The sequence below is a fragment of the Propithecus coquereli genome, unplaced genomic scaffold (assembly GCF_000956105.1).
Source record: "Propithecus coquereli isolate 6110/MARCELLA unplaced genomic scaffold, Pcoq_1.0 Scaffold221, whole genome shotgun sequence".
Lineage (NCBI taxonomy): Eukaryota > Metazoa > Chordata > Mammalia > Primates > Indriidae > Propithecus > Propithecus coquereli.
Window position 1 is genome coordinate 1575579 of NW_012147301.1, and position 18860 is coordinate 1594438.

General features: G+C 54.3%; 1 protein-coding gene across 1 annotated transcript in view; it reads left to right on the forward strand.

Moving 5' to 3' along the window:
• MEGF11 (multiple EGF-like-domains 11) overlaps nt 1-18860 on the forward strand; it is a 244897-nt gene that overhangs the window by 201238 nt on the left and 24799 nt on the right. Inside the window, exons 11-13 of the mRNA XM_012644818.1 lie at nt 11019-11139; nt 12063-12226; nt 13384-13486. Coding sequence (XP_012500272.1) covers nt 11019-11139; nt 12063-12226; nt 13384-13486 — 388 coding nt within the window. The remainder of the gene's footprint in view (nt 1-11018; nt 11140-12062; nt 12227-13383; nt 13487-18860) is intronic.

The following is an 18860-nucleotide window of genomic DNA, read 5'->3' on the forward strand; positions in this document are numbered from 1 at the left end:
GGCCAGGATCAGCCCAGATGTCTGACAGGCAGATGCTAAGCGTACCCCAAAGCTGTCACACTGCTGATCCAGAACACTCACACCCTGCATGGACCACACGTGGGCTAGCCCTGCAAGCTACCACCCACACCAAGACACCGGGGTGGCGGCCTAAATCCTGTCCCTAACTTGCTCTTCAATACATGTGTACGTCTATTACCAGTCCATACAGCACACACAGGGCCCACACGTATGAGTCACACGACGTGCATCGGGAATACATGCCACTGCCTGCGCATGCATGAGCACACACGCACACTCACCCAAACAGCCTGGCCAGGCACATGCTCCTGACGTGCTCGGAAAGCCCTCCCCTGATGCCCAACATGGCCTTTCCCAGAAGGTTAGAGGCAATGCTTTTTGGCACTTAAAAATGCCAAGTTTTTTTTAAAAAACCACCAAGGAAACCATGAAACCTAAGGCAGAGTGATTAGGGCCATATGTTGTCAGCGTTTGCCCAGAAACCCCTGAAGATTCAGGCCCAGCCTTCGCAGAGAAGCTTCATTCTGTTCCCGGAGGGGGTGGGGCCCAGAAGGCGTGAGAGACGCCCTGATCCTCTGTGTCTGGCGGCAGCCTGGCCCCTCAGAGAGTGCAAGAGCTCGGGACAGGGCTCAGCCCCTGGACGGGGACGCAGGGGAGGGAGGTGAGGCCAGAGTGGGGAAGTGAAGCTGTCATAGAAGGCTCCTTGCTTTTAAACGCGGGCAGAGGCCTGCCTGCATGGGGGGTGCTGACAGCATCCTGTCGTCACCCTCGTCATCATCATCATCATCGCTGTAACCAGCTGTGTCTCCTTCAGAGGCCGTAATAACATTATTATCACTGACTCTCGCTCCCACTGCCTCTTATTCCACCATCTCAGCTTTATCCCATAGAGTCTTGAAACCTTTCCTACTTTGGGAGCCTCCTAACGTAAGATCATCCAAACGCACCCTGGGAGTTCCCACCACAAGCCTGTCTCGGCCCTTTCTGCCTCCGTCGTCAGCATGCATCGAACAGCAAACGCGCGGGAGAGAAGACGGTGAAATTACACGTGACAGGCACGCGGGACAGAGCCCGGCACACCGCAGGTGCTCAGGACACTCGGGTTCCTGTCACTCCCGGTCCCTCTGCAGTCAGGGCAGCCGGCCTGGGGGACAGAGCCGGGCTTTGGAATCAGTCGGCCTCTTCCCCGTGGTGTGACTTGGAGCAAACTGACACCTCCAGCCTGCTTTGGCCTCTCTCTAGGGTGGCTCTCTCTCTAGGAGGGTGATTTCTTCCCTGCAGGGCTGTCATGGAGCAAAAGGAGATAAGAGAAAAAAGTGCCTGGCTCAGCCCTGGCACCAAGGGGGTGGAGAGAAATCCGAGTTCTGCTCCCCCTGTCTGTGCATCACTAGCACCAGGGCTGGGTCAGCCTGTCTGGAGGGGTGACAGGATGGGGTCAGTGGTGAGGCCCAGAGTCCCACCCCTGCCTGCCCCCCACCTCCTCCAGGGGCTGTCCGCCACGCACACACCCGGAACAGCCGTCTCCTAGTAAGACGTAAATACCTCCCGAGAGTTTGCTCAGTAAGCCCTTAGTAGCCAGGAATGCCTTCTCTGAACTCGGGAGGGACTCTCGGGAAAGACAATAGTTAGAGAAGGGGAAGGAACCACGGGTGGGACAAGGACATTGAAGCAGAGCAGGAAAAAACTTGAACAGAATTGCGGCCGAGTCCCCAGGAGCTTCCCAGGTCACACAGCCGGTAAGTGGCACAGCCTGGACTTGATCCCAAATGTCCTTCCTTGGCCACAACTACCGTCTCCTCAGGTCTCCCTGAACTGCCTCAGTATCTGGGAACCGTCAGAAGGTGTCTGTGCACCTTCAAAAAGGCTTCCGGAGGGACCAGAGCCAGGTAGCATATCTGTGCAAATGAGAAAAAGTACCCTTCCTCGAGACACTTCACTGACATCTGCCAGAAAACTGAAGTAATATATACATAAATCTAGGATTGTCATTTGAATGGCACCTCTGGCGTTGTGCAGTGCACACCTGACACAACTGTACAGAGTAGCCTCAGGTCACTGGCAGCCTATTCATTTTGGACAGACATAGGTGAGAGTGAATGTTCCAGGGGCTTCCGGTCCTCACCTTTATCCTTCTTCCCCCTGCATGGGACCCAGACAGAATGTCTCAGCCCCATAGGCCCCAGACATCCCCTCCTCAGCACAGGGAGGCAGGGGCGGGGAATGGATATGACAAGTGGCCTCCATCTGTTTCTCCCTCTCATCCCTCCGGCCCTCTGCTCCTCCTGCCTTATGCAGAGTTTCTTTTCCCTGCACACGTCTGCCGTCAGCCGCGGCTTTATCAGTGACGCGCTAATTAGGTCCAGCGAGGTTTGCTCAGCATTGGCGAGGCCGCTGCGACTGGCATTTGGTCAAGCTATTCTCCTTCTGCCTTGTGGGCCACGTGTCACTCTTTCTCCCTGGAAAATCACAGATGAGGCTCCCCACCTGGGAGTCCCTCTGTCCCAGCCCTCGGAGCTGGGAGCGGGGGGTGACAGACAGGTGGGTGAGGGAGTGCAGCAGCTCAGGGCTGGCATTCTTCTTGGCAAGGAGCAGGCACTTGCCTGGCAAGGGGTTTCGTAAACAGGAAAGCACATGACACATGTGTACTGCTGGCATCGACGTGACATTGCACACCCAAAGCAGCCCCCACTGGTGGCCCTGGAATTCCAGCAATAGTAGGAGAGAGGGGAACAGAAGCAACCAGAGGGTCCGGAAGGCCACCACAGGCTGCCTGCAGAACATCCGAAGCAGGGAGGAGACCAGCCTGTGCCACAGCCTCACCTGTGCTTCACCCCTCCAGCCACTGGACAGTAGAGACAGGCTCACCGCGTCTCCCGGGCCTGGCACGTGTCTGATACCCACTAGCATTTAAAACTCATTTCCCGGATGTCTGGACTAATTCAGCACGCACGCACTGAGCGCGCACTGTGAGCAAGGCCCCGTGCCAAGGGCCAGAGCCAAAGGGTGGAACCCAACCCCCTCAGTCCTCACTCTCATGGAACTTACAATCTAGTGAGTGGGAGCTGATTATTTTTTAATGATTGTTTTATTACTATTGTGGTAAGTGCCACAAAGGAGGTGTTAACAGGGAAGCCTGCTCTGGAAGCGGGAGGCGTGGGGGAGGGTTAAAGAGCTTGGGGGCTGAAAGAGACCTTAGGCCACATCTAGTCTAGTGTAGTGGAAGCGAGACCCAGGGCTGATCACGGTATCTGGCCTGTCACAGATACTGGGTAGACGCTCACAGACGGAAGGGATGAATGAGGGAGGCCAAGTCGCCTGGGGCTAGTGCTTTTGCTCATGTAAACCCAAGTTCTCTGACCCCAGGTGATGGTTCGAAGGCCCTTGCTTGCCTTGAACCATCACTGCTCCTCCAGCAGAGCACAGGTGGGCCAGGGCCACTTCCCTGATTGCTGGTCCCAGGGTCCTCTCTGCTGAGCTCCCACCGGCTGGCAGGCACATGCCACCTTGGCCTGGACCTGGAGAACGCGCTTCCACCCCGTTTACACTGCCTCCTACCCACAGAGCGTAGTTAAGAGGAGCCAGAGACAAACTTGCACAACTGCCTCCCCCTTTTGCGCGAGGAAAGGTCAACCGCTTTCCATCTTCCTCCTTCTACTCCCCAAAATACTCATTAACCTCCCGCCCACTGCAAGGAAGGCGGATGATCAACATGAGAAGCCCAGCTGTTGATTAATTTTCCCAAACAGGGCCGAACTACAAAGCAGCACATTGCAGGGGAGAAAATTCAATCCACAACATTTGAAACAAATTTAATGGAACGTATAACTCATTACCCAGCGAGGTCTGCGCCTGCACTGCCGCCACGTTGCGCAGGGAGGCAGGTGGGAGGCGGAGGACAGATTGGCATCTCTTTAGCGGGACCAGCTCCGAGGGTTCTTCGTCAGTGGCTCTTTCAGACCAAGTTCAAGATGTTAATAGCCAGTGCTGCGTCTATAATTAACGGGCCTTTGGATGGGAGGAAGGGTTCACAGCCATCCTGCAGTCACAGAGTGAGGACGCTAAGCAGGACTGGCAGGCATCTCTCAGCAGAAGCTCGGGGATCTGCCCCCATGGGTGGTGTGGGTGGGGGAGATGAGATGGGGATCGATGAGGACTGAGAAATACCCAGGCGTCAACTTCCAGGTGCTGAGAAAGGGTTAGAGTGTCTGGGCTTGGTAGGGGGTGCTCGCTCAAGATCAAGGCCACGTTCTCCGACGTCCTGCTCTGTGCTTAGGGGATGAGTGCACTGTCTATACGAACAGGGACGGCACAGGCTAACCTGGAATTTCACCACGCTTGGGCTGTTTGAGTCCTCTGATCGAAATGGGAGCCAGAGATTCAAGTTCCAAACCTGTCTCTGGCTCACGTTGGCTGTGTGATCTTGGACAAGTCACTTTCACTCTCTCAGCCTCAGTTTCCTCACCTCTAAAACAAGGTAGCTGGACCAGGTGACTGCCAATGTCCCTTCCAGCTCTGGTAGTGTGGGCTGTCTACCTACTGCTAGGGTGGGTGTGTGACCAGGCCCAGGCCATGCATTAGCAGAGTAGGTGGCTACCCAGCTAGTATGACTCTTAGAGGCCCGGGAGGGCTCCCTGTCCCTGTCCCTGCATTCCCACTATTCCTTGCTCCTTTGGGTTAAGACTCCCACTCCAGGCGAGAAGATACTCAGAGAGTCGGAGCCAAAGGGTACTTAGGGATGACACAGCCAGTGGTTCCCAGATAGACACCTGCAAAGGCTGCAGCAGGTTGCCAAGAGCTGTTTTGAACATTTCACTAAACCTACAGGAAATCCTATATTACCTGTGATGAAGCTAACTAAAACACCAAGTTTTGTTTTTTGTTTTTTTTTTTGCTTTTAATTAGAATTAAATTAACTCTGTGTGATATCCCAGATTAGTGTGTGCTGATCGGAAGTTCTAATTGGTCATAGATGACATCATGGGAATTTCTAGGAATTCCTAGGAACCATCTAGGAACGGTTGGTGGACAAGAGGCTGCCACCAGAGTTGTATGGCATGTGGTCACTGGCCAAACTGTACCTGTTCAATACATGGCTGGCCTTGGACACCAGTGCAGAGTGAGAGCAATGTCCTCCAAACTGAGAGGGCTTTGTAGGGGAAGGATATTAAAAAGGGTTCCTAGTGGTGAAAAGTTGGGGAGACTGATTGATTTCAATAGCTACAGATGATTGATAAAGAAACAAGCCCTAGGGCTGGATGTGGTGGCTCACACCTGTAATGCCAGCACTTTGGGAGGCCGAAGCAGGAGGATCACTTGAGGCCAGGAGTTTGAGACCAGCCTGGACAACAGAGCAAGACCCTGTCTCTACAAAAAATAAAAAAAAATCAGTCAGGTGTGGTGATGCACACCTGTAGTCCCAGCTACTCAGGAGGCTGAGGCAGGAGGATCGCTTGAGCCCAGGAGTTAAGTCTACAGTGAGCTACGATAACGCCACTGCACTCCAGCCTGGGTGACAGAGAGAGACACTCTGTCTCTAATTTGAAAAAGAAAAGAAATAAAGAAAGAAACCAAGTTCTGTATGTTACCTACCATTAGCATGAGTTTATCAGAAGAGAACACTGCCTTCCAGCAGTAAGCTGTGCAGGAATTCTGGATGGCAGTCTTGGGGAACAGCCTCAATCAGGGACCCTCGGGGACAGGCCTGGCTGGGGGAGTGGGTGGAGGTGCTGGGCTGCACAAAGCACATGAGATGCCAGATGTTTGCATCAACTTCACCTCTGATCTGAGCTCGCAACCCTGATTCTCATCCTGTCCTTTTCCCCAGGGTGTGAAAAGATCAGCAGGCGTGAACTCAGGGCCGGTCTGGGACAGGCACTGGGCTGGGGGCAAGCGGTGGATGAGACACAGACCCTGCAGCCAGTCCCCTGGGAGCGCTGCAAGCCCCAGCTCTGCCTTGTGGCCCACTTTGGCTCCCGGAGGGCTGGAGCATCTCTAAGGTCCTGTTCGGCCTGGCGGGTCCTGTCTCCCTGAGAGGATGTTCTAGAGCCAACAGGGTGGTTTTCTGGCTGTGCTTCTCCCTCCAGCCTGGTGGGCAGAGTTGGCAGGAGGGGGTGGGGCAAGGTAAGAGCCCGCAGCCCTGGCTCTCCCACAGGCACCCCCGGGGCTCAGAGGCAGCGTGGTTAGAAGGGGCCTCTTCCTTAAACCACACAATATTCTGCTTCCTGAGTATGATCCCAGCCTACCAAGGCCCTTCACTCATTTCTTCAACATTATTTACAGAATTCCTGTACTCTGCTGTGTCTGGGTCCTGAGCTAGGGACACTGGGCAACCCAGACAGATAAGGTCCCTGTTCTCACCAAGCTTCTAGTCTCACTGGGGGCGGCAGACAGTAAATAAGCGGACAGATAAGCACATCTAGGTACAGCCGTGAACGTGCCTGTGTGGGCACCGCCTGGGGGTTGCCCGGGAGCAGAGACGGGGCCCCGGCTCCTCTGCGCCCCTGGAGCCTACAACGCGGCTGGCTGAGTTGGCCCCTCAGCAAGCTGTTGAATCGCCTGGCGTGTGAGCAAGCATGTGGAGAGTGCCCCGTCCTTCCGGTTCTGTCTGCAGTGGAAGCCAGCAAGCGCACACAGACATCTCATTTCTGTTAAACATTTGTTCAGGGCCCATTATGTACCAGCAGGGTCCCCGGCCCTGCCCATCTAGACATGAACAAAAGCAGATCCAACTCCCCGAGCTCACGGCCCCAGGGCAGAGGTGGACACGTGAGCCACGCACGACTCCCAGCACGCTAGGGTGGTGGTTGCTGTGTGTGCTCTAGTTCCTGCCAGGGCAGGGCAGGGGTGTCAGGGAAGACACTCAGGAGGAACGATGAGGAAGGAGTCACCAATTTGTACCCAAATCTACACGGATGGATAAACAGATACACAAGAGACAAACACACACAGAAACATACAGGTGTGTGCTCTGACTGCCTAAGCACGTGTACACATAAATACTGACCCACATAGACTCACTGTACACACAGACCATCACAATTAAGGCCTGTTAGTGGCACCCCAAATTGAGGAGACATCACCAGACCTTGGACCAGGGGACGCCCTGAGGAGGGCAGGGCTAATAGTCTAACAGGAGATAGGCCGATTATTGGCTTCTGTGAATGTCTATCACCAGAGACCTGCTTGTCAACTATAGACTATGCCTAACCCTCAGATCAGAGGCTAGAAGTTATGGAATTTGAACAAAAACTTTAACTGTTAGTACCTGTGCTTGTTGAGGTGTTAGAACCAAGTAAGTATTTGAAGCTGGGCATGATGGCTCATGCCTCTAGTCCCAGCGACTTGGGAGGCTGAGGTAGGAGGATCACCTGAGGCCAGGAGTTTGAGATCAGCCTGGGAAACATAGTGAGATCCTATCTCTAAAAAAATTAGCCTGGTGTGGTGGCGTGCACCTGTAGTCCCTGCTACTCAGGAGACTGACGCAGGAGGATCACTTGCGCCCAGGAGTTCAGGAGTTCAAGGCTTCATTGAGCTATGATCATGCCACTATGCTCCAGCCTGGACAATAGAGCAAGACTCCTTCTGTAAAAAAAAAAAAAACACAAGTATGCATTCAGACTGTGCCCTGGGGGTCAGTCAGGACAGTGGGGTAGATGGGGAGAGTGCTCAAAGTTAGCTGTACCCAGATTACATTCCTTCAGGGCAGAGCTGTGCACTTCAGAAACTGTCCAGTTCCCCCCATTTGGACTTTTTGCTATTAGGAGCTAACAAAAGGAATGTGTTTGGAACAGCGCCTGGCACATGGTGGCCTTCAGGTAGTGGTCATTCTGTCCCCAAGACCATGCCCCTGGTGTGTGGTGATGGAAGTCCCAGCCTGTGTCAGCTGTGGGGAGGTGACAGGAAGGTAACTGAGGGGGTCGGGATCCCCACCCCCCTATCAGCACCCGCCTCCTCTCCAGCAGGGCCGGCATTCGTCGAGTGAGGAGTGGATCTCTACTCCAGAGCTTTCTTCCGCTTCAACTCCTCCTAAGAGATGCTGCATCTTTGCACTAGCAACAGCTTTTGCAGTGCCTGCTACCCCCCAGGCACTGTTCCTACTGCTTCACAAATAATATCTAATCCTCTTAACAATCCTATGGGGTAGGAACATCATTATTCCATTTCACAGATACAGGAACTGAGGCTCAGGGGTTTGGTAAATTGTCCAAGGTCACATAGTGAATGAGTGGTGGCAGCAGGATGGTGCCAGGGTCCACCCTCTGCTCCCTCAGCTCTGCTGCTCTCAGGAGGGAAGATCTGGTTCTTTCTCCTTCGCTGTGGGGCCCTGGATAAGCCATTGCCCCTCTCTGATTCTCCATTTTCTTCTCTGGGAAGCAGAAAACGCTCTCAGCCTGGTGGCTTCCCAGGACTACTGTGAAGACCAAGGCCACTCCTAGCTCGAGAGCTTCCCGGCAGATAGGGCTTCTGTGGGAGAACAGTGTCCTGTCGCAGCACTCGGGGAGTAGGTATTTCCAGCCGGGGCCAGGGTGAGGAGTCCTCTCTGGGCCACAATGGCAGGCCCACAGCTGGGCCCATGGGCTAGTGGAGGCCCCCTGCCTGGGGACACTCACAGGACGCTGGGAGAAAACCCCTTCTCTCTGAAAGCAAACTCCTGCAGAGAAAGACATACGCTGTGCCTGAGGTTTGCCCCCAGGCCAAAGCCCCCAGAGCTCAAATATGTGCCTATGGTCTATTTACAATCTGGGAGAAATTAGAGTTTTCTGGGTAATGGAAAGCTGACAGACTCCAACCGGTCAGGCCTGCTGGGGACTGGCAGGGGAGAGAGAGGAACCACGGGCCTTCTGGGCGGGGACTCTGCACTCCCTCAGTGCTCCTGCCCGACCTGGGCAGGCGGGACAGAAACACAGAGGGCTGGAGAGGGGCCTCTCCTTGGCCAAAGGCCCACAGCCTAGGGTCTCTCTGTGGCCTACATGGGGGTGAAGCCAGATGCCTGGACGCTTAGAGTTGGGAGGTGAGCTCCTTTACTCCGAGCTGTCATTTTGCAGATGCTGGAACTGAGGCCCAGAGGGGCAGTGCCTACCCAGTGTCACCCAGCCAGTGCGGCCCAGACAAGCTCTGGTCTTCTGGCCCAAGCTCTTCCCTGTGTCCGATTCCCACGTAAGCGTAGGCACGGGGCCTGAGAAGCTGGCTGCACACACCCCCTAGGGGCAACAGTGGGAATTCAACATTCAGTGACCACGTTCTCCAGGGCAGACAGCCCCGTCGGGGGTTCCTGAGCATGCCCTGGGGACCCAGGGAAGTAAGCCCAAACTCCCTTATGCATTCTAGGCTCCCAGCCTCTTTTAAATACCTACGAACCTCCCTACACAAGCTCCTCCCTTCAGCCGCTGCTGGAACATTCCCAGCTTTCACGCTCCTCGGCACTCTTGTCCACACCCCTTCCCACCTGGATGGCCTTTACCCCGCTCTTCTCTGATTAACCAAATGGGCCCACCCCTCAAGGCCTCTGGAGCCCGCATTCTGGTCCCCCCACCCTGACTTGCCCCAGCTCTGACCTCCTTCCTGGTGCCAATAGCACCCCTGCCTCCCGGCATAGTGGACACTGTAGTGGGCCACCCAGATTCGCCCTGCGGGACTGACGCACTTTTCCTCCCCAGCTGCCGGAAAGTTAGTGGCTCCCAGCTGAGCCCCACTACAGAAATGGCTCTCAGTCAAACATAGCCGACTCACCTGGGGAGTCACGCCCCCTCCCCAGACATTGGACAGCCAGTGATTGATGGGGATAAAAGCGCTCCCTCCCTCCCCCGCTGGGACGACGCTAAGGGTTGTCTGGCTCTGGGGCTTCCTGGCAGGTCGGCAGCGGCTGCTGCAGCTGCAACTATACCCAGTTCAACTTCTCGGCCCAGTCCTCTCCCCGCCCCGCCATGGGGTTACTCTCAAGAGCTTACTCATCTCGCCTCAGAGAACGCTCTCCGGGAAGCCAGTGTATGCCTCCAGGTAACGTAATGGTGAGGCAGCGGCCTGGGTTCCAGCAGAGAGCCACCACCTTTAGCTCTGTCGCCTTGGCGGAGTTACCTACCTTCTCTTATATGTTAAGTGCTGAGACACTAGTTTCCGTCTCCTGAGAGTGTTGTGAGAATTAAATGAGATGCTGTCTCACGGTACTGAGAAGGCACTCGATAAGCATCCCATTTAACTGAGGTTCAGGCAGATGAGGATAGGGTGTTACTATTTGTGTCACGGAGTTGGTGAGAATTAAATAAGATTGGGAGGCAAAGGGTTAAGGTCAGTGCTGCTTGGATCTAATACTGACTGTGGGGTCAAGTTTCCTGGCGCTGTGGTCTGGAGGCCGCACTCCTCCACCGACCAGCAAAGGTGACTATTAGTTTTCTGTTGCTGCTGTAAAAAACTACCACAAGCTTAGTGGCTTAAAACAACACAAACTTCCTATCTTACAGCTCTGTGGGTCAGAAGTCTGGTGTGGGTTTCCTCAGACTGAAATCCAGATGTCGGGGGCTGTGTTCCCTTCTGGAAGCTTTAGGGAAGAATCTGTTTCCTGCTCATTCTTGTTGTTGGCAGAATTCAGTTCCTGTGATTGCAGGACCGAGGTCCCGTTTTCTCGATGGCTGTAAAGGGGTCGATCCCGGCTTCTCGAGACCACTGCCTTCCTTGGCCCCGGGCCCCTTCCCCGTCTCCACGGGCAACACAGGCAGGAGGAGGACTTCTCACGGCGACTCTCTCCGACCTGCCTTCTTTGGTCTTCTACTTTTGAGGACTCACGTGGCTATATCAGGCCTGTCTGGATAGTCCCTGATACCCTCCCCATCTCAAGGTCCTTAATCACATCTGCGAAGTCCCTCTTGCCATGTAAGGTGACATATTCACAGGTTGCAGGGATTGGGACATGGACAGCCTTGTGGCAGGGACCATTATCCCGCCTACCACAGCCAGCCAGCCCCGGGCAACCTCTGATCCCAAATTCTCCCCTGCTGTTCCAGGGAGAGGTCTGTGCAGTTCCCTGTGCAGCAGGAACCTACGGCCCCAACTGCTCGTCCGTCTGTAGCTGTGACAACGGTGGCACTTGCTCCCCAGTGGATGGGTCCTGCTCCTGCAAGGAAGGTAACGTGCCCTCTCTCCCAAGCCCATCCCCCATATGCGTGCACACTGCCCACATGGGCGGGCTGCCAGCTGAGGGGTCTCCGCCACCCCACCCACGGGCAGGGTCGGGGAGCCTCTAGTGGTCAGGTTCCGGGCAAGGGAACCCATGCCACGAACTTCCACAGTGGGCACATAAGGGGATTCGCGACAGTGGTGTTTGAAGAGCACACAGGGACGGTGAGCAACCCAGACACGAGCACCTGTGGGAGAGGCTGCTACCACTCCTGGGGTTGGAGGGGCAAAAAGAGGAGGTGGAGTTCCCAGAACCTGGAAGTGCGGGCCATCTCGTGGGAGCTGGGACATGGGGGCGCAGTGCTGTACCACCACAGAGGCCCAAGGCAGAGAAAGAGGGAGAGGACACACACGGCCCCTCTCCTGCTCCCGCCCCCCAGCCTGTGGGCCAGGTCTCCCATTGGCAGCCCAGCTGGCACCTGGCTGAGGGGGAGCCTGGGAGGTCAGCGCCCTGTGACAGAACTGAGCAGGGGAAGGGGAGGAATGGATCCGTGGGCAAAGAGGCCAGTAACCAGCCTAAGAATGGAGAACCAGCCTGTCCCCAAACACAGGGCCCTGAGATAAGCTGCCTCACTCCACCCCAGGATGGGCAGACAGCACCCCCCACCTGAGCTGGTTCCTGTCCCAGGTGAGATCATCTGCCTGCAGTAAAAAAGTAAGAACTAGGAGGCAGCAGACCTGGCGTCTAGCCCCAGCTCTCCTAACGGCCCTGCTGTATTTCTGAGCCAACTGCGTGTGGAATGTGTGTTCTAACCCAGCCGTCAGGGAAGCGGTGGTTTGGGTGGGCTGCTGTGTCCAGTGCTGGGGGGCGCGGGGAAGAAAGCTGTGCTGGGCCTGGATGGAGAGGTGACAGCCCCCTTCTCACCCCTCAGGGTGGCAGGGCCTGGACTGCACTCTGCCCTGCCCAAGCGGGACGTGGGGCCTGAACTGCAACGAGAGCTGCACCTGCGCCAACGGGGCGGCCTGCAGCCCCACGGACGGCTCCTGCTCCTGCACCCCCGGCTGGCTGGGAGACACCTGCGAACTGCCCTGCCCGGTGAGTGCCAGGGAAGGGAGGGAGGAGGCAGCAGCAGAAGCGGAGGGACAGGGTGGGCCCAGCATCCCCCAGTGCCCCTTCCCTGGGGTTATTCTGTCCACGGGAGGGCACAGGGAAGAGCACCGGGCTAGGCGGTGGGACGCCCGGATTCAGAGCAGTCCTAGTCCTACCCTTTCTGCGGCCATTTTTCTGCTTTAAGCCGCATCCCCCATCGATAGCCTGGCAGATACTCGGCAGGGTGGTGGTGTGGCTCCACTTGCCCCTCGCTGCTCTTGGTCAACGTCGCTGACTCTGGCACTCTCACCCGAGCTCAGGTGCAGCTTCAGAATCCCTCACAGCACCGCGCTGCAGGACAGCCCTTGCTAGCGCATCAGAGCAGCCACTGCCTGATAGATGTAGTCTGAGCTTCCTTCTGGTTCCAACAGCCTGTGCTCTCACGATCAGGGTGTGGGGGCACTAAAGCACGACTCGGCAATAGCCACCCAGACCTAATATGGAGTCTTGTACGTCGAAGATAAAAATCAGTGGAATGGACTGATCTGATGTTGTTAAATGAGCAGGGGCTTTGGAGTCCTGCGGTCCTGGGTTCAAATCCTGACTTTGCCACATCCCGCCTATGTCACCTTGAGCATGTTACCTCTTTAGCCCTGTTTCTCATCTTTAAAGTGGGAATGTAATGGAACTATCTTACTGGATAGTTGTGAGGATGGAGAAAAATGAGATATGAGGCTCTTGATACCTAATGACGCACGAGGAGGTAGTTGGTTACTGCCTCCTTCCCCAGTAACAGAATAAATCATAGTTATTCCTCACGTGTGATCAATGTGTTATGATTAGCAAAGTACATTTTCATTGACAACTTCTATTAATGATCATTACAGGCCTCTGAGCTTGACCCTTGAAAAGTAGGGCAGGACCATCTCCTCCCTCTGTCCAAACCTCTTGCTCCTGTTAATGCAGCCAAATAATTCTTCGGCGTGGCTTCGTGGCTGCATTGATTTTCCACTTACAAAAATATCCCCACTGTGCCCCAGTCCCAGTCTCTGCATCCCTGTGTGGTTGTGGCGTGGTTTTGTCATCAAGATCCGAGAGAAATGTGTGAACTTCTGGGAGTCTAGGTCTGATTTTTTTTTTCCTCTCTCCCCGCCTTTCCACAGGATGGCACATTCGGGCCGAACTGCACCGAACGCTGTGACTGCAGCCACGCGGATGGCTGTGATCCCGTCACAGGCCACTGCTGCTGCCTGGCCGGATGGACAGGTAACTTGCTCCGCCTTGCCACCACCCAGTCCCGTGAGACCGGATTCTTGGTATCGTGCTTCTCTTGACTGTTCTTTCTCCTTCGATACCTTTCTTCTTCCCTAAATATCTCTCTATCTGCGTTGAACTCCAGTTCTCCATTCCACTCCATTCAAGCAAACACATGTTTATTGAGCACCTACTTAATACAGGCTCTGGGCCCGGTGCGGTGGCTCACGCCTATAATCCTAGCACTCTGGGAGGCCGAGGCAGGCAGATCATTTGAGCTCAGGAGTTCGAGACCAGCCTGAGCTAGAGCGAGATCCTGTCTCTACTAAAAAAATAGAAAGAAATTAGCTGGACAACTAAAAATATATGGAAAAAAATTAGCCGGGCATGGTGACGCGTGCCTGTAGTCCTGAGGCAGAAGGATCGCTTGAGTCCAGGAGTTTGAGGTTGCTGTGAGCTAGGCTGATGCCACGGCACTCTAGCCCAGGCAACAGAGTGAGACTCTGTCTCAAAAAAAAAAAAAAAAAAAATACAGGCTCTGTTCTCGGGGCTAGAGACACACCAGTAAAGAAACCAAAGGCTGACACGTGGTGGGAATAGTTGCCTAATCTCTTTGTAAAGAATGTGGTGGAGCAGGACTTCTCACGGTGACTCTCTCCGACCTGCCTTCTTTGGTCGTCTTCTACTTTTGAGGACTCACGTGGCTATATCAGGCCTGTCTGGATAGTCCCTGATACCCTCCCCATCTCAAGGTCCTTAATCACATCTGCGAAGTCCCTCTTGCCATGTAAGGTGACATAGTCACAGGTTGCAGGGATTGGGACATGGACAGCCTTGTGGCAGGGACCACTAAGGACCTTTCTCCTTAGTCTCGTCTCAGAGTCCTGGTCCCTGCACTAGCTTGTCAGCCCCCCTCCTCAGTACAAGGTGAATCCATCTACTTCTCTCCACCCACTGTCGTCACCTGGTCCGCTGAGCACCGTCTCTCACCTGACACTTCCTTGGCCTCCTACTGGGTCTCGGGCCTCTCTTCCTGCCCACTGCATTCCTTCTGCACATGGCGGCCAGAGCAGGCTTCTCAAACCCGAGATCTGTCAGTCCAATCCCTGTTCAGAATGCCTCAGGGGCTTCCCATGACTCTTACATAAAATTTCAAGTCCTCGCCATCGCCCGGGGCCCACGGGATCCAGCTCTGCCCACCTCCTCCACCTGTCTTCGGCCCCCTCTGTCTCGTACTACACTCGGGCCACTGGGGCCCAAGTTCGCTCCAGGGAGCCAGCCGCCTTGCTGACTGCGGGCCTTTGTGCGCGCCATTCCCGCTGCGCGGGTCCCTCCCTCCATCCCTTCCCCTGGCAACTCCTCCTCATGCCCCAGGCTTCGACTAGAAGGTTGCTTCCCCTGGGAAGGCTCTCCAGCTACAGCAGCCATCCTCCACCCAGCTAAGACCGAAGAGCCCCTTTTTATTAATTTGGGCACCCTGTGCTGTTCCTTTGGTAGTGCTTACCACAGTTGTCGCTGAACTCGGATTTCAATAACTGTTTGTTTTCTGCCTCCCCAACTTGACCATCAGCTCTGTGGAGGCATCTGCAATTCACCACTGTATCCACTGCCTGCCACACACTGAGATATGGGTAACATGGTAGCTAAGAACACAGAACTGGAGCCACTCTGCCTGGGTTTGTGACTTCGGACAAGTCCTTTAATCTCTCAGGGCCTGAATTCTCCATCCATAAAATGCAGGTAGTCATCCTTACAACCACAGGGCTGTTTTGAAGCCTAAAAGAGTTAATACCTATAAAGTGCTAACAGTGCCTGGCACATAGTAAGTGCTCAGTAAATGTGAGCCATGAATACAGAACTACTTAATAACAATAGGTGGCATGAATGAACCTACTAGCCAGTCCCAAGGTGGTGGGCAGCAAAGAGAAAGAAATATAATCGTTTTTGGCAGTATAGGTTCTCAGATAAATAATTCATACCAGGTTGCTGCATGGCCTCTGCTCTCCGCAACTAAGACGTTTCTAAGCAGCCAAAGGCCAGGGACAGTGCTTCCACTGCAGCGTCTCTGGCCTGGCTTCCCCTGCCCTGCTGGCTCCCATCCCTCTGTACAGAATGAGGCTCTTCCCTGGGCACTGGCACCCTAGACCCTCAGCTGGTACCAAATGGAAATACACTGTAAGTTTTCATTGCCTTAATTTGAAGTGAGCCGGTAAGATTCTAATGACATGTGGTGCTTAAATTCTGTCTTTGGACAACCTTTCGGCAAGGCCTCTGCTGTTCTGAAGCTAATTTCCCCAAGTGTGGTCTTGTAGTCTTATCAAAGAAAGGATTGATGTCCTGAGGCTTGTCACGCAGAAGGGAGCCAAGGGAGAGGGATGGGGACAGGGGACAGGCCTGGGCCTCCCACTCAGCCCTCCGCAGCCACCCCTGCTGCAAGAAGAATCTGCCTGACTTCCCAGCCCCTGGCACACTGCTCGTGACTTGGCTCACCACGAGTTTCGGTCTGCCCTAAGCTGTATGCATGTCTCCCCCTGTCCCCATAAGCCACAGGCTTATCGACAACTGGCATGGTGTATTATGTCTTATTCACCTTGCCCTGCACATAGTAGATGCTCATTAAATGTTTACTGAAATAAATCAGAAGAAGTTGGCCTATAACCATTCATAGTTTTTCCTCTTGAAGTGGAGGAGACCTTAAAGATTATCTACTTCAACTTTCTCTTGCCACAGATGAAGCAGGGGAGTTGCTCAAAGTCTTAGGACAGTAGTGCAGAAAGGATGGGAGACTCAGGATTGTATTTTAAGGGGGAGCCATTTATTCATTGAACTAGCATTTATTGACTCATGCAATTGCCAAGTTTTTATTTGGCAGCTATCTTGTGCCCAGCATTGTGCCAGACTCAGCAGTGAATGGCAAAATTCCACAGTAATAGCCCCTGAGCACTTACTATGTGCCCAACATTGCACTGAGTACCAGAGATGACTGAGATGGTATCCCCATGAGGAACACCGAGGCAAGCAGTGTCAGAAGTGTCAGTAAGCCACGGTCCCTGTCTTCAAATTGCTGGCAGGGGAGGCAGGACTCATGTGTATGAAGCATTCGAGTAACAGGTAGAGACAAAGCTGTATGCTGCTATCAAATAGATGCTTGACTCCCTGGGCAGACATCTGGGAAGGCTTCCTGGAGGAGGCCCCTAAGCAGACCCTGAGGATAGGGGCTGCTGCATGGTGGCTGCTGGCCTCACTGCATGAACTAGAGATCACAGTGTATGGAGTCTTAGCCTAGCTTTACCCACCCATGTAGGTGTGGGGAGGGGAGGGGAGGGATGGGAGGTCCTGAAAAATCAAGGCGATTCCCTAAGGTAAGGAGGGAAGGGAACTCTGAGGAGGTTACTATCCCTATTCAACTGTGAGGAAAACTGGGGCTCAGAGGAGGTAACTGAAGCTGCTTCGTCCGAAGCTATAGCTGGGAGCCTCCCACAAGGTCAAGGCCAGCCCCTTTGGTCACACCAAGAAGTCCTTTCTGGAACTGGGCACTCCACATGGGAAACGCTTGGCCCTTTCCACTTAGATCCCATGTCTTAGCCTCCAGAAAGCTCTAGGACATGTAAGAGCCTCAAACAGAAGGCCCACTCCCGCAGAACCAGGTCCAGAATGTATTAATAGTAACTGCCAGATCCTAGAGCCCGGCGGGGCTTTGCAGCCACCTGCAATCTGAGCATGAACATCGTGCACTCGTGGCTCTCAGCCTCCGAGAAAGAGGACGCCTTTTTGACATGAAAACACTTTGAGGATTCCGCACAAGTAGCTACGCCTTTAATGGCCGTTGACTGGGGAGAACACAATAGCGACCAGCTGCCAGGAATTCAGGGGTGCTTTTGCACAGTGTTTTGGGAATCACAATCATACCTATGCATAGCTTTAGAAAAGAGCAGCGTCCACGCGCGACGCGTGTGCCTCGGTCAGCCTGCACGGTGCTCGGTGCGCACGTGGGATTGGAGGCCCTGTCGGCAGCAAAGCTCCGCTTCAGTCCAGTGTGCCTCCGAGGAACAGGCAAAAGGATTCCCTAGGGTAGATCACGGCTTTTGGTGCACCTAGGAAAGGGGAAACTTGAAGACGTGTCTAAAACTTTGAACGGCTTCGTGGTTTCCGCTCCCTTCAGTCAATCCGTGATGCCTGTCCAGCGTTCGCCTCTTGGGCACCCGAAACCCCACTGGGACAGACCCTCATCAGTGGGTCAAATATGGCACACGTGGCTGCCAGATTGTCCCTGGGGAGAGATTCTATTCCCTGGAGAGAATCCCACCACCACGTCCCAGAAAGTGACGTCTGAAGCCACCACCCTGCTGCCAAATTGCGATGTTCCAGGCAGGGAGGCGCAGGGAGGGAGCACAGGTGCCGGCTGGACTGAGGGACGGGAAGAGGAGTGAAGCCTGTTGCATCCTCCCCCTCTCTCCAGCTGTTCCAGCCTCCCTCCCCTTTCCTGCCAGCCTGGGTGGGCTTGTGTGATTCCAGCCTGCCTCTAAATTGGTCCCACTGCTCTCCTGCTGCTGCGAAGGCTGGCTCTGTTCACTGGGCCTGAGCGTCTTTCTCTTTCTCGCAAGCCCTGTCCTTATAACAAGGCAGACATGATTTTTCAACTAATTCTGCCTCTCTCTGAGCGTCTGATACGCACCTTCCGAAGCCAAGCCAATCTCCTGGGCCCATATGCTCGGTTCCGGATCCCTAATGCATGTCAGACAGGAAGCCCTTCTTCCTGGGGGGAAACCCCACCCCAGGGCTGGGGCATCCAGCCTCGGGCCTTTTAAAATTCCTTCTTAGCCTTCAGGCTGTAATCACCCCAAACACGTTTATTTCCTCTACTTCGGCTTAAAAAACCTGTATAGATCTTGCTCTTCTTTCTTATTGAGAAATTCCATCCATTCCCCCATAGGCCACCGTCAAACTGAGAGTCATTAAATCAATTTGTTGGGTTATAACATTTTTATGAAATAGAATATATTATAATGCAGAGAAAAATCAGAGTACCTCACAGTGACAATGAGTGTAATTCTGCAAAGGATGGGTTTCCATTATACTTATGTGCACACATACGATGTAAAATACACGTTGCCTTGAGGACTCTGGTCAAAAGAATCTAAGAAGACCCCACCTACTCTCTGAGCCCCTGCCCCAGGTTGGTTGGCTGGGACCCAGCAGGACCCGTGGCTCCTGGGCTGACGTGGGTGGACACGTAGCTCACCCCCCGCTGGCACTCACTGGCCCATAGTTGGTTTCTCCCGGGCCTGTTCTTGGATGCCAGCTAAGATGCCACAAAGGTGGCCCTTCCTGATCTGGTCCCTTCTTATTCCCACAGTCTCATCTCTTGCTATATCCCGTTTTGCTC